The following is a 16,885-nucleotide window of genomic DNA, read 5'->3' on the forward strand; positions in this document are numbered from 1 at the left end:
GTGGAGTCCTGCTGGGTGGCACCATAAAAGTAAAATAGATCTAATACAACTTGACTTTTTTTTCAGTCCATCTGTATTTTTACAGTATAGTAATGGTGGGAATTCACTGAGAATGCATTGCGGCCACTGATAACGTTGTTTATTTGCACATGCAATCTGTGTTACTTTTAAACACTTTAATACACAACGGATTAATGCAAATCAAGTAATGCTTAAAAATTGTTCCAAAGAACTGCTTGCTTGTTGCAATTCATCTTGCAGGTCAGTTTGCAGCAGATTTTTTTACTGATACAAAGCCACAGTGTTGAATTTGCCCTCTGGTCTCTGATATGTCCTGATGAGTTTGAACCTGTGTGCTTTCCATGAAAGTTCCCTTTATTGTTTTTTGATTCTCTTATTGATTATTTTTTATGCTTAAAAACAAGGAGGAAAAAATCACAAACAATGTTGTTTTTTTTTTTGCCGGTTCTAAAAAAATGTGGAAATTCAGTAGAGACAAATTGTAGCACTGATATCATTGTTTATTTCATTTTAGATTAAACTTTCAAATTATTATTTTCTTCAGTACTTGATGCACTAAAGTAAATCAAATATTGCAGTTTGCATTTTGCAATTCATAATCTTGGATTTGCAGCAGACTACTGCATTCTGCCATGCTTTACTGGATCTTTAATGTTGAATTTGTTCAAATTAACCATTTGTGTCTTAGTGCGCGATCATACTCGGATTTCAAGCATTTTTTTATTATTATTTATTAGCTGTCTTTTTTGGTCTGTTCCCATCTCAAAAATCAGCAGCGAGTGCTTGAACATAAGTGTAGCACTCCAAAATAAGGGGAGGGGGCTGCTCTGTCATGTTGATAGTGGTTGATGACATTACAGTCTGAAGATTTGTAGGGTGAGAGCCGCCATGATAATTCAGCATTAAACCCTCCCTGGCAACCCGCTGAATGAATAAACTCTCGATCTTATCAGTTTTTATTCATGCCAGTGAGGGCTTGTTCTTGCATGTAGTGTGCGGCAGATGTGGCCCTCCCGGTATGTTTGCTAAAGGCATTGGCTAGATGAAAGACTGTTCTTAACCATAAGCTATGCGGGGAGCTGTGCCAAAAGCTGAAAACGCATCATTGTGAAAACAGCCCTGGGAGAAGCTGATCTCCCCCAGCAGAGGATGAAGAGGGCTTCAACGGAGGGCTGAGGGCGAGATGACACACGATGGAGAAATCGGCACTCTCGCTTTTAACTTTGACTTTTGTTCTCATAAATATGACTGGCATGGAGTAGTTAACCGTTGATGCTGTCAATCAGTTTGTAGATACGAAACTCCTCTTCTTAATCTGCATATACACACTACAATTGGATAGTACATTGTTTTGAGTATGTAGTAAAAAAAAAAAAAATAGATAATACAAAAAAATTTAAACAAAAGACTAAAAACTAAAATCAATATTTAATTAATTGTGTCACAGCATGATAATGCACAATATGAATGATGTAAAAAATACATTTATTTGTTATAATGATAGAGGAGGGACTTCTGGGATGCTTAGTAGAGCTCAGAGCTTAAAACTTTGGATTTTAATGATAAGGTGGGTATTAGACAAGTTTGTGTGTGTGGTCTGAAACCGAGTTGGATAAACATGCGCTATTAAGTATAAATAGCAATTATAATTTCCATACTACAATGTGAACATTTGCCTTAAGATAAACAGAGAAAGTATTTCATTTTCAATGTGAAAATTAGATTATAATGTATTTTAGTGTAAATCCACGTTAATGCAAAACATTATAATAATGTTTAATATACTGTTTAAAAAACGGTAAACAGTATATTATAGTATTCCATTCTGAACACATTTTTTTATTATAAAAATTAAAACGTATTAAATTATTATTATTATGTATTATAAAAAAAATTATATGCTTTTACTTTCTCTTAATCTCTTCCTGGTCTAGCTATTGTAAAGGATGTCTGAAACTTGTATTACGAGTACTTGTGTTATTTAAAGATGACTTTAGGATGAATCACTTGCTGTATTCATCATTTGTATATCGCTTTGGATAAAGGTGTCTGTTAAATAAATAAATCTGCTATTGTGTTACATAGTGTAGATGCACGTTAAATGTATAAAGTATAATTAAAATTAGACAAACATGCAAAATGACACATCTTTAAAGAGTCAGTGCTTTTAATTGATTAATCTTGAGATAATCTGGTGCTAGACAACGGACATAAATATACCACATCTTTTATAAATGTGGAGATACAACAAAACACATTGCACTCAATACTCCACCCCACAATGCAATGCACTTGACCTTCAATTTCCAGTGTGGCAATTGAGCCAGAAATGTGACCCTGGACCACAAAACCAGTCATAATGGTCATTTTGTTTTTAAATTGAGATGTATACATCATATGAATAAATAAGCTTTCCTTTGATGTATGGTGTGTTCGGATAGGAACATATTTGGCCAAGATACAACTATTTGAAAATCTGGAATCTGAGGTTGCAAAAAATCACAATATTGAAAATCGCCTTTAAAATTTTCCAAATTAAGTTCTTGGCAATGCATGTTACTAATCAAAAATTACTTTTTTTGTTTTAAATTTGCGGTAGCAAATTTACAAAATATCTTCATGGATCATGATCTTTACTTCAATATCCTAATAATTTTTGGCATAAAAAAAAATCGATAATTTTGACCAATGCAATGTATTTTTGGCTATTGCTACAGATATACCCATGCTACTGTTTTTTTAATTGGACTGCCAGTTGATGCTAGATATCAGCTTTTTTAGTTCCAAGATGACAAGGAGACATCACAATGCAAATACTAATTATTGTATTTCTAATGTAGCATACAAATTTTTGAAACATTTATTATATTTGTATAATGCATTCTGTTTAATACACACTCTGAACACAGCAGATACATAGTTCATAGTTAAATATCCAATATAAACCAACTAAATATTGATTAATGGCTGATACTGATGAATTAAAATAGTATTAGGACAAACTATCACATCGTGAAACATCATCGAGGCACATTTTTTGGCATCAGACTTTGATTTGACACATGCTAATTCTATTCGTGCTTACTATTTAGGGTGCATAGTAGCCAGCCTAAGCTTTAATCTTGAAATACATGCGTTTGATTTCTGCGGTCACCTGTACCTGTGCCAAGGATTATGGGTACTCAGTGATCCTCGCACCAATCAGAGCGCTGGAGCTTTGGTCCTGCTGAGCGCAACAGAAGTGGAACCCATTCACATGACTGGCATGTGTCGCAGATCCAGCGCACATAAGGTATCTAAAGAGCTGTTTTACAGGGCCCTGATTGTTTTGGAAGGCGCGCTGAGGGCCTGGGGATTTTTACAGTGAACTTTAAATGGGTATAGAAGCCTGGGCCCAGCTGGGGACCATTATAGTACACGTTATCCAAAAAATACCAGGGCAATTATTTGGCATACGGGATAGTTCTCCGTTCTTTTTTGCTTCCTTTGCTCACACACATGCAAGAAGCGAGGTCTAGCATGGTTCGATTATCCCCTGATGGTGGATAGCGTAACTACACTATTCTTCTGCCTAAAAGCATCTTTATCCATTGACAGCCAATCAAAAGTAGCTGTGTATTCTGATGAAATGTAATGGCATCAACCAATCAGCAAAGCCAGGACACAATTTTTCTGTCTCCAGAGTGATTACACAAGTATTATTTTCCAGCACAGTCAAACCTTACTTTGGAGACCAGTTCTCACTATTAACTACTAACTTTTACTTTTGCCTCAATAAAGTCCTATGGCAATGTGCAATTTGGGCAATTAGTTTCCAATTCAAATCAATTCAAATATGAATGCTTATTAATAGTTATAAAGGTAGTTTTTAAATGTAGGTAGTGTGCAGGATTAAGGGATTTGAAAAAATATGGTCATACAGAATAAAGCATTAATATGTGCTTTATAAGTACTAATAATCAGCCAATTTGTTAGTAATATGCATGATAATAAGCAACTAGGTAATAGTTAGAACTTGTCCCTATGGTGTTACCTCCAGTACATTTGATAAAATAAAAATACATTTATATGAGCATAATTACTTAAAATTAAAAGTCTTGTTTTCTAAAAGATTATATTTTTTTTTCTTGTTTAATCATAAAGTCACTTCAATACATTTTTCGGAAAAAAAAAACACTTTCAGAATTTTGCTTCTAAAGGAATTACATCTAGATTCAAAAATGTTTAAATGATTGTACTGGAAAATAAGACAAAAATGCTGAGGTAGAAAATCAAAACAATTTTTTTTATTGCAGTGTAGTTAGATTTACAGCACAAGCAATAACGGCACAATTCGAATTGTGCATTTCTGGGACGTCCTGCACCAGCCAAACAGAGATTAATGAGTATGTTAATCGTTACTTTTTATCGATCTTTGTGTCTTGAACTGAAAAACTGAAAGGAGTAAAAGGATCTGAGGGGAAAACATTTTCAAAGTAACAACTTAACGCAAGACTATTTTAATTCTGTCTCATGTCAAGCTATTAGCGTTAACCGCTGGATATACGGGTGGGAGATTTGATTGTGATCCAGGGTATGATTGCGATGACATGGAGCAATGTTTGCTTTGAACTGGTCCCTCGCTGTCCCCCTATTTGCTTTTTCCTCTCCACCCCGCTGGCTTTTCTGCGTCTCCCTTCAGCCGCAAGCACCAGTGTCATCCATCAAGTTCCTGCAGCTCTTCTTGAACGCCTTTTCACGCCAGCCAGATCTTAACGCGGTGACGCACACTCCAAGCTATGATTCAGACTAGTTGCAATGCCACAAAACGCTGTGCTAATGCACTTCTCTCTGTTCTCACTGAGCCAAGAGTCATAGCTCTTACTGACAGAGAAGTCTTTCCAGTTGTTTTTCACTGTCCTTTCCCGTCTGCACCGTAGGACGTCTTCGCTCTGGCAGTATCAGATGATGACAGGGCACTCTAGGGTGGCATGTGTTTTCATTTAGACGGTTACTCTACCCTTGGCTGGCCTGTTTCTTCATGAGACTGGCAGTGAGAATGCAGAAGGAAGTAGAAGGCTGATGTGGGTGTGTCTATGGTGGTAAATACTAACAAAAAAAGGTTTTATTAAGTATTTTTCTCAAAAAGCTCTTCTTTCAGAAACTTCACAGGTGAACGATGAAATAAATATCCAAAGATATTCCCTAAACCAACTCTAAATATCTGCTCTCCGAATAGCATTTTTAAATGGGTCATGAAGTCAAGTGTTATACAAAAGTAAGTAGAAACTGAACAAGTGCTTTGTCCATTGTGGATCTTCAGTTACAAAACCCCGCCCATTCAGAGGTAATTGACGAACCAAGAGGATTGCTATTGGTTGGTGCTGCAAATTTGTGTCAAGGTTTATCAAAGTTGAACCTGATGCCAAATTATTGCGAAACTGTAGTCAAATGAAATTCGTCATCGCGCTGAGTCACATTAAAATGACACATTATTTTCTCACATAATTTTTGCCAAGCCTCATCAGGGCTGCCATTTATTTGACCTGCTGAATAATCGATTTATATTTCTGCAATCGGTAAAATTAGCTTGGATCCTCACCACTAGGTGACAATATATGTCCCAGAGGACTGCCATATCAGCCAAGGTAATATTAAAAAGTGGATCGGTAATATATTTAAATAATGTATAATAATGCTTCAAATGTAACGTTTTGCATATTTTACTGAAAAGCAAGACAGTGCAGGCTACTAGAACTCAAGGCCCCTTAACCCAAACAGCTGAGTGGATTTTGTGTGTTAGTGAGTTGGGACGATTTTATACCGGGATCTAGGTGGTTTCTTTGTTTGTTTGTGACGGTGGCTGAGAAAATATTATTTGTATAAGTGTGGGTGTGGCTGTGGGTATGTAGGTGTCTTTTGTGTGTATATGCATCAGTATGCTTGCATGTGTGTGTGTGTGTGTGTGTGCTGTGAGAGCGCAGTTGCTTCTCTTCTAGAGGCAGTTTGCGATGTCCCTCCTCTGTGTTCCTGCAGATGGAGACAGATTGGAACGGTTACTGCAACAGGCCTGCTTTCACTTAGACAGGAGACAACCGTGTGTGTATGTATGTGTGTGTGCCTGCCATAACCACTATTCCTGCCACTATCCTTTGTGGCTTCTTTACACACACAGTTTTTCCACTGTAGAATGGGAGTCTTTTCATATGCAGTTGTCTGTCCTCATTATGGCCAGGAATCACAGATAACTCTAATCCAGAAGAGCACTGAACTATGAGAGGATTACGGGACATTTGCACCGCAAAAAAAATTTCAATCAGTTTTTTTTATTTTAATTTTTTTTAATAGTATACATATTTTTAAAATAAGATACATTTACTTGAGTATCAGAACTGTGTAAGTTAATATCCCGTTTTCATTGAATATGATATTACTTTTAGCTCACTGAAAATGTTTTGAGCATAAACCGTACTCAATCTTGAAATATTTTGCTAACGGGGTTTTTATCAATATACATTAAACTTATATTATTTAAAAACAACCACTTTTTAAAATTTAATTTAATTAGATTTATTGCACATTTCTCTATCATACTTATCTTGATTTTAGAATTATTATTCCAAAAATTAATTATAGTTTTACTTTTCCTGTTAATAATATTAATATTTGTGTTAATTTTAGGGGTTTATTTCCCACTAGCAGAGCATATCAAAGAGGATGTAGACACACACACACACACACACACACACACACACACACACACACACACACACACACACATGTTGGGTTTACATGTTTTATGGGGACATTCCATAGGCGTAATGGTTTTTATACTGTACAAACCGTACTTTCTATCGCCCTACACCTACCCTACACCTAAACCTAGCCCTCACAGGAGATTGTGCACACTTTTACTTCCTCAAAAAAACTCATTGTGCATGATTTATAAGCCTGTTTCCTCATGGGGACCTGAGAAATGTCCCCACAAGGTCAAAATCTACTGGTATTACTATCCTTGTAGGGACATTTGGTCCCCGCAACGTGATGAATACCAGGTACACACACACACACACACACACACACACACACACACACACACACACACACACACACACACACACACACACACACACACACACACACACACACACACACACACACACACACACACACACATCTCTGTGGGCTTTGGAATTTACCATGAAAATATCAGTCTCCCCTCAAAAACTGGTATGGTGGTTTTGGCCCCAGCATGTGGTCTGGCTTTCCTCTTATCATCTTCCTGCCAAAATCATTTATTTCATTGTCATAATCATTTATCAAAGACAATACGACAGTCTGTTAAGGCCTACAGCTCAATCAGTATACAGTCACATCTATCATGAGGACTCAGAGAAATCCAAGCAGATGAAGAGAAACAGTAAAGGAAGGATATACAGTCACCCATCTGTAGAATTATGTCATTTTTAGGCATACAAATGCTTAAATCCTAATGTACAGAGTCAGCTGCAAGTAAGCCAGATTTTTGCTGATTTCCCTGAGAAGTGTAAAAAGTAAAACTGGGGCATTATCAAAACATGCATACACCAACAGTGATTCAATCAATGTCTAACCGTTCAATCAGAGACATGAGGAGTGTTGTCTAACCTAGGGCTGTGCAATATATCGAACGATATTGTGAGGCGCGTTTAGTCAATGAAGCCGGTGCTTTGATTAGTAGTAAATCTCCATCACGTGCGTTCCGCTCAGGTTCCGCTGGAGCAGCAATTGATACACAGAGACGTAAATCTCTGACAAGCTACGCCATATCGCGCTAAATATCGAATGCGATATTAAGCTCGATATGGCGTAGCTTGTCAGAGATTTACGTATCAATTGATGTATCAATTGCCGCTCCAGCGGAACCTGAGCGGAACGCACGTGATGGAGATTTACTACTAATCAAAGCACCGGCTTCATTGACTAAACGCGCCTCACAATATCGTTCGATATATTGCACAGCCCTAGTCTAACCTGTCATTATTTTTTCACTTCCATTAGCTACCACTAGAGGAATTTAAATAGTACAATTTACCTAACTTGACTTCAAAGAATTAGCAGTAGTTCAAAAGTTTTTTTTAGAAAAAATATAAAATTTCCTATGGTACTCTTCCCTTTGCAGTGCAGATTTTGTTTAGGTCCCTCACACACACAAACGCTTACATCCAAATCACATCGCCGATCCCCTAGAGTGGTGGCACAGACAGCAGAGCTGCACTACACAGAATGCAGCACCTCTGTGTTTCTCATTAGCATAGTGGTCTGGCCCCCTGATTAGCCACGATCATCACAAACAAGACATCAGTGATGCGAGGTGAGGCCCCACAAGCCCCTGGGAGCCCCAGATCACAGGCATGCTAATGAGGGCCCACGTTACTGCGGTGTGAGGTGTCAGCCAGGCTTGTGACAGGTGCACAGAGGGGACGTTGGTGGTGGTGGTGGTGGGGGGGAGGGGGGAGGGGGGGTCCGGAGGGGAGTGAAGGCGTGTCGTAGTCCCCATGGCATCACCTCGTCCTTTGTTCTCTATGCAAATCCACTGCTGTGGCTTTCGACAGCTAGGAATGTAGCGGGTTTGAGGGGCAGAGCTGTTAGAGTGCCAGGCCTGAGATGTACACACAAATACACACATTCATATGCATATGTTGTTGCACTGCTATTTTAGAATTGTGACATCATATAAGTTGTACGCATTTGTATGTGCATATAAATCCTTGCACTGTGACATTATCTTGTGTTTGCATTTGTTTTGCATCATAGAAGTTGCATGCATTCACACATGCACTTTGCAATATGATTACCAAACATAAATTCACACACAAATAGATGTTTTTGCATTGTCACACTATAGTTTCACTCATATGTTTGTGTGTTGACATCATTAGACAATTTGCTTGCAATATGCGCTTGTCTTTGCGGGGCATTAACGCAGGGATATCTGTGTTGTCACGTAAGTTTGAAGTATTTGCATACCCTCATATGTCCTTGCACATTCTCACATGCACTTGTCTTTGTGATATTGTTACCAAATGTGTTGCACGCATTTGCACACGCATGGATGCCTTTGGGTTGTCATACAAGTTTTTACATATATGTTCATATGTCCTTGTGTTGTGACATAAAAACACATACTTGTCTTTGCAAAATGATTACCAAACATGTTGCACTTTTTTTGCGTTGTCACAAGTTGCATTTGCTCACACTCATATCAAGACACGAGCTAGACATATTGCACGCAACTTTGCATTGTGACATTATCAAATACATTGCACATTATACATGCACGTAAATGCAATGTGACCATCAAAAGAGTTGCACACAGTTGCACACGTATATTTTTGCATTGTAATATCACAAATGGAGTTTCACACATTTGCACACATGCATATATTTGCATTGTGGCATCATCAAACCAGTTTCAGGCATTCGCACATGCTCATATGTCCTTGCTTTTTGACAATATCAAACGAGTTTCACGCATTCGCACATCATCACATGACTATTCCATTAGTCCAGCTTCAGTAAGTGATTGGTTCATGCTCGGGTAATGCTGGAGACAGCAGTAGCTAACGCTAATGTTGTTTCCCTTGTGAAACAGCAGTGCTCGCAAGTCTGCCAGATTTGTTCGCAGATAATTAAAAAACACCCTCCAGCCCCTCCTCCTCACTTCTCTGTCACTGCATTCATGCTCTTAAAAGGAAATTAATTGCCACAAAATGTTGAAATCAACATATCTAACCCAGGTTGGAGGTCCCCAAGGATGGACTAATTGGCCGTGAGGTTTTGTAATACTAAACCCAAGAGAGTGAATAAGTTTAGTGTAAGACCCCCTCTGCGTGCACACGCTCGTGTGTCATTAATCACATATCCTGTACACACACACACACACACATACAAAGACATGCACGTAGACATCCCAGCGCTGTTTAACACAACGAGGACGCTGCTGCAGAGTTGTTAGCACCATGCACACCAGCAGCCAGCTCTGTAATATAACAGCCACAACTCAATTTAGCTGTTTAACCTGTAATCCCGGCAATATTTATTGAAGTGCAAGAGGGAAGAAAATTAGGCTATTAGGCCCTTGCAATTGAATACATTGAGAGGAGAAAAGACACTCTGTTAACTGGCAGTTGACCTCTGCGGCCCGCAGCGAACGGTTTCATGGACGCGGACCACGGTAATTACTGCAAATTGAATCACAGAGCGAACAGCGATGATTCCGTAATGAGCACTTTTATTGGCTGGAGCTCTTTGCTGTGACATGGCCCTCCCAGGCCTCTATAGTGTGGCACACACACACAGTAGGACCCAATGGACCATGATCAGATGGAGATTTGTGTTCCTGAGGTGCCTGATGGGTAATTTCACACCATCATGCCACACAAGCTGCTGTCACAAGACATGGATCTCTGATGGGTCATTAGCATATCCTAACTTATTCACTATGGGTTTCTCTCCCTCGTTCTGGCTTGTTTGGAAAGTTGATGAAATTTGTCTTTGGTCGTCATTAAGTCTGCCTGTCTGTTAGCTGACACGGTCCCTTAGTAACATATGGTGTTTTTTGTATGATGTGATAGGATGCAAATTGCAATAGCTCAAGCACACAGTTATGTCGGGGTAAGAGCGCGAGCGCGCACACACAAATGCATATATTCGTGCATGCACGAATGCTCTATTGCCCGCTTTTTGTCCATCCCACATTATGTTGAGTCCTGTACAGCCATCAGAGGAATATGGGATGTTAATGAGGCTTTTTTTGGAACTAGCAGAATATGGGCGCAGAATATGTCCGTTGTTGATTTTATCCAGACTTGGGCTCTTGTCCAGGGCCTGAAAATGAAAATGAACAGCCTGTGTGTATTTTAGTATCTAATCTCTGCCACCTCTTTTCTCATGTCCCCTCAGTTTCTCTCTCTGTTACTCTCTTAGCAGCCAAAATCCCTCCCGCCAGGTGTCCATTTAAAGGCCAGCCAAACCAAACACAGGCTGTGGACTTGCCATACACAACCACTTCCGCTTCACTGCATCAGTCAGGTGTTTTTCAGGCAGCTATATATTAAGAAAAAAGAAATGTGTAAGTCTTTGTGGTTAATAGTCAATAGTTAATAGTAATAGCACATGATTGCATTGGCATGTATTTGCAAAGTGCATCTCACTGAAAATATCATATCACACTAATGCAACTTTGCTGGTAGCTAACTGTGCACCGGACTGTCAGTGTATGGACCTGTCAACACGATTCCCTTTCATTTTCTTTCTTTCTTAATCCTCTCTTTCTTTTTCTTTTGCCACAGAATTATCTCCATATGGAAATAGTGAAGGGTGGGGGTGTCGGGGTGTTTAATGGGGAGTTCTATATTAACGTCTGGCTGACATTAGCATTAGCACAATGCATTGTGGCCTGTGGGCGATACCTGCCATCTGCATTAGGCTCCAACCCTCAAGGAGCTTCCCTGCTCTCACTAACCCCCTAGTGTGACTCAGATTCTGGGTGAGTCACATACAGGCAGATCCTCTTTGACACAGCTTTAGAGAGCAGCCGGCCCTGCCGCACAGTAGATAACCCGCTAGGCTATCAGAGAGCTCTTGTCTCCCCTCTTAGGGTGATGTAATTTTTATTCAATCTTATAAAATGGCTGTCGCCGCAGTGCAATGAGATGTCTTTCACATGTTGCCTGTTTAATTTTTAAACAGAAATGATCCATGAACCTCACCATAGAGGACTCTTAGCTTTGATTACATTCAAAGCCATCACTGAGAACAAACAGATGTGCAAATGACATGGAAAGCTATTAAAGTGTGCTATCTCAACCTCCCCTTGCACCAAATCAGAGAGTTAATAGCTAATATGTATATATTAATACTGTCAACTTGTTTTGTGTCTTCCAGGAAAAGATGAGCCCTCCAGTTACATCTGCACCACTTGTAAGCAACCCTTTACCAGTGCATGGTTTCTGCTGCAACATGCACAGAACACCCACGGGATACGCATCTACCTGGACACCCACCCTACTAGCTGCTCGCTGACCCCTCGCATGGCCCTTCCTCCACCACTGGGGGCTGATGCCTTGCCCCGTTCTCCTCTAGCCAGCTTTCTGGGCGATGGCAGCAACCCTTTCCAGCTGTTGCGTATGGGTGCCCCACTGCTACGTGAACCTCCACCACCCGGATACATTGATACCCGCTTGCCATCTACTCCGCCCTTTGTAAGCCCTCCACCACCTCGCCATCCTCTGGAACGCCTTGGCCCTGAGGAGATGGGTCTTCTGTCCCAGCATCCAAGTGCTTTTGAGCGGGTGATGCGGCTGACACCCATGGGCATTGAACCATCCATGGGCTTCTCTCAGCGTCTTCGTGAATTGGCGGGCAACAACAACAATGGTGGTCCAACTCCCCCTCTTTCACCTAACCGTGTGCCCCCCATGCATCGGCTTCTCAGTCCCACTCTTTTCCAGCCTGGCTCCAAACCTCTACCCTTTCTAACTACGCCCTCACAGCCTCCATCAGTTCCATCCAGAGGCAATTCCTCACCACCTCTAAATCAGATTGGCAAAGCCAAATCCTGTGAGTTTTGTGGCAAAACTTTCAAGTTCCAAAGCAACTTGATTGTGCACAGACGTAGCCACACTGGCGAAAGACCCTATAAGTGTCATCTCTGTGACCATGCATGTTCGCAGGCCAGCAAGCTAAAGCGCCACATGAAGACACACATGCACAAGTCAGGCTCCTTGGGGAGTTCACCTGAGCAGGGAGGTCAAGACTCAGCTGGAGAGGGGCTTAAGAACAGTGAGGACAATGGCACAAGGGAGGGATTGGATAATGAGGAGGAAGAAGAAGAAGAAGAGGAGGAAGAGGAGGAGGAGGAGGAAGAAGAGGAACAACAGCAAAATGGGAGCAGGCCTGAGTCCAACCTGAGCATGGATTCGGAGTTGAGCAGAAACAGAGAGAATGGCCCAAGACCCTCCCCAGAGGAAAAACCTCTGGCCACTGACAGAGTGACAGAAAGCCAATACAACAACCTCGACAATCACTTCAGACTGCCACCGGGCAGCAGGCCATGCGAGGAGATGGACACAGATTCAGCATCCAGAGAGACTGACAGAGACAGGGGGCCAATGGTGAATGGCAGAGGCTGCGGCCCGGAGGATTCCATCTCAGCGTTGTTCCACCGGAAGCCAATGCCTATTTCTAGCTCCAGCCTCACTGGGTCTTCCGCCAAGAGGATCAAGGTAGAGAAGGATGTGGAGATGCCACAGGTGCCCATCATATCCCCCGAAAATGTGTATTCTCAGTTGCTTGCCGGTTATGCTGCATCCCGCCACTTCATAAGGGAGCCCTTCCTGGGCTTTAACGACTCCAGGCAGTCGCCTTTCGGCACTTCGTCCGAGCACTCTTCATCTGAGACAGGCAGTTTGCGCTTCTCCACCCCTCCAGGGGAAATTCTGGAAGGCGGTGGGATGTCGGGGCGAAGTGGGAGCAGTACACCTCACCTCCAGCTGCGGGGTCCTGGGCCAGGGAGACCACCTAGCTCCAAGGAGAGTCGACGGAGTGACACCTGTGAGTACTGTGGTAAGGTGTTCAAGAACTGCAGTAATCTGACCGTGCATCGGCGCAGCCACACAGGTGAGAGGCCTTACAAGTGTGACCTGTGCAGCTACGCTTGTGCCCAGAGCAGCAAGCTTACCCGGCACATGAAGACCCACGGGCAGTTTGGCAAAGAGGTGTATCGCTGCGATATTTGCCACATGCCTTTCAGCGTGTACAGCACACTGGAAAAACACATGAAGAAGTGGCATGGAGAGCATTTGCTGACCAGTGAGGTCAAACTTGAGCAGGCTGATAGAGCTTGAGACCACTTACCAATGCACTGCATTATGGGCTTAGCTGGATAGTCTTTTTCCTGACTATATATTTTTTGGAGTGATTTGAATTTTTTTTTTTTTTTTTTTTTGTGAAAACAAACTGCCACCTGAGAAACAAGAACACAGGGAAATGTTGGTCTGCGGTTCTAAAAACCCTTCTTGCATATCCCAGCAACTAACAGAGGAGTAGTCCATTAGGAATTCATGGAGCCTTTCTACTGTGCAATAATTTCTGTATTTATTGGATTATTTGTAATGATACATGGCATGTGCAGGTACATTATCGATGGGTTTCTAATGCATTCAGTTTCTGAAATTATATTTCTACACCCCATCTTATGATATGACAAATACTGAGATTTTGGCATTCAGCCAGTTTTGTGTTATAAACTAGTTTTCTCAAAGGAAACAAATGGGTAATTTCTAAAAGAAGAGGTCAACTTCTAAAAATCTGAGAAAGTTTTCATGTTATTGTTGCTGTCATTGGCCCCACTCATCATGGGTTATATTCAGTAGATAGACGTAAAGCACTGAATGTCACTTTGACAATAAAATATTCAACAATTTTAAGGGGCAAAAAAAACCAGGGATGTTTTAAGGCAGCTGATAGGCAGTTTGACTGCATCTGATTGATTTTCTGTTGACAACCTTTGAAATGAATGAGATGAAACGAAATGAAAGTTCATCAACCATGACATTTATGAGAATGATAACGTGCAAATGACAACAAAAATGACTATATTTCCTCTACACGATTATGGTTCCCGTATATAAACAGTGTTGAGGCCACCAGTGTTGCATTTCTGACATTTTTAATAGCCCAGATTTTACTTTTAAAGATCAAACTGTTTACATTCACTCAAATTAACATTTATGCCATCTATCCATTATTATCTTTGAATGCTTTACAAACCTTGTACAAGGTCAAATTCTTTCATATGTAATAGTTTTATAATATGTTTATGGTGCAGTCTTTACTAATTCAGCCTGGATTCACTTGTTAAAGGAAGCCATAAGCTTGTTACATATCAAACATATCAAATTGTTATCATAGACTCATATGGAAGATCTTTAAAATGCTGCATTCAAATTAAATGATTAAAGATATGTGTTCATTTACAAATCATCAAATCAAAAATGAATTAGCAGCTATTTGGACACCAATATAAAGCACAGGTGCTCACCTGTAGAAATCATTTGCGTAAACACACACACACAGGCCATTAAGCTGTAGCAGCATTATACGCACCATCCTGTGCGTTGTTGAAACCGCAATCACCGAATTGTGCTGGGGCTCTCTGGAAGCCCTGGGTGACTGCTTGTCCTCTAAAGGATCCTAGGATTAAATGATTTCCTCATTACGACCTCTGTTCCTACTCACTGAATCGCCTCCACCTGTCTCCTTTCATACCATCATCAGCTCAAATTTACACCACAGTCCTCGCATACACCACTGTTCTATATCTGCATATTCACTATTTACAACATCCTGCCGTTTATATTCATGGCTTTTTACAGTTTACATTTTATTTTTGACTTGAATAGAAAGTCGAATTTAAGCTAAGGCTGCACATGTTGCCTGCTCGGAATCAGTCAGCAGGATATGTCATAAAGAAAAGTTCAGCACGATGATGAGAATCATTTTTTAAATACGGATGTGTAGTTTATCACCTACTTAGCAAACTGGCAAACCTCTCTTTGCGTAAATGACAGGAAGTGGCCATAACTTGAAAGAAAATCAGGAGGAAATGTGTTGTAGTCAAGAAAGCATGTTGAATTTAAGTGCTACCAATGGCTTTCGGAGACAGACATAACCAGACAATACGGACGTGCCTCAAATTAATATTCAGCCTTTATCTTCTGATGTAGTTCAAACTCCTGCTATACAGCGGACGAAAACAATCCATCAACAAACTATCATAACCAGTATCATTTAAATTCATTAAGAGGAATCAAATCAAAGTCAGAAAGGATGACTGTTCATTTATTTGGGAAATGTAAAGTGTGCTTCATTTTTAAGGGAAAATCTCAACGCACAGATTTGTTTGAGAAATTATTAAGCCATTTCTTTACTGATTTATTTAGATGGACTAGAGAATTATTGACAGTGGAGATAAAACAAATAATTGGAAAGAAAAAAAAAACTATGACACTGTCTTTAAATGATGTTTACAGTGTTGAAGTATAAGGATACTGAGCTCTTCTGTATATGTGTTTTAAATGAGACAAATGTTTTGTCCTCTGTTTTTCTACAATATTGAATATCATAGCAGGGTTTTCTCCTTTTCCCCTTTGTTTCTTTCCCTCCCCTCCTTTTTTTGGTGCAGGTATTTCCGTAAATTTCTATGGATATATGCGCGTGTATGTTTTGTTCATTGTTAAATACTCAATGTATTTGTAATTTCAGTGGCATTTTATGAAATGATGCAAAAAATCTTTATATTTTGCAGTCCATTATGAAATTGTGAGTCTATTCAAATGTTTTGTCACTATATCTGTTCATAATTTTGGTAATTCCATCCACAGGAGGATGTAAAAAAAAATAAAAATAAAAATGAAAACAAACAAGAAAATAATGTTTTGTGAATTATTATACATGCAGGCCAATCTTTTGCTTGTGTTATATGATTGCACTAAGAATGAAACCATAATCAAGTTAGTGCTTTATCATACAGTACCATTAAACAGTCTTTCGCAATCAGCAAACACTTTTTTATAAGTTTTTTTTAAGTCTAAATGCATATCTTGTTGTCCATTTTAATCCACTTAAACCTGCAAGTTAAGCCCAACAGGGCTGATTTGCAATTGACCTTTGACCCAAGCACTTCACTAATTTGTAAAATCTCCGTCTTCACTGCACCTGCCCTTCTTCCTCTTTAGTTTGAGTACGGAGCACATGAAATCTTGTCTGACCTCTCTTGACCTCTCCCATCTTGCCTCATCCCTTCTTGTCTTTTGTTAGGCAGGTGGGTCTTTTGTAGCCC

General features: G+C 40.1%; 1 protein-coding gene across 1 annotated transcript in view; it reads left to right on the plus strand.

The window, feature by feature from the left end:
- Positions 1-16,492, plus strand: part of bcl11bb (BCL11 transcription factor B b) — a 33,245-nt gene extending 16,753 nt beyond the window's left edge. The window contains exon 3 of the mRNA XM_073816564.1: positions 11,929-16,492. Coding sequence (XP_073672665.1) covers positions 11,929-13,889 — 1,961 coding nt within the window. The 3' untranslated portion in view covers positions 13,890-16,492. The remainder of the gene's footprint in view (positions 1-11,928) is intronic.
- The last annotated feature ends 393 nt before the right edge of the window (positions 16,493-16,885 follow it).

Source organism: Garra rufa, chromosome 13 (assembly GCF_049309525.1).
Source record: "Garra rufa chromosome 13, GarRuf1.0, whole genome shotgun sequence".
Lineage (NCBI taxonomy): Eukaryota > Metazoa > Chordata > Actinopteri > Cypriniformes > Cyprinidae > Garra > Garra rufa.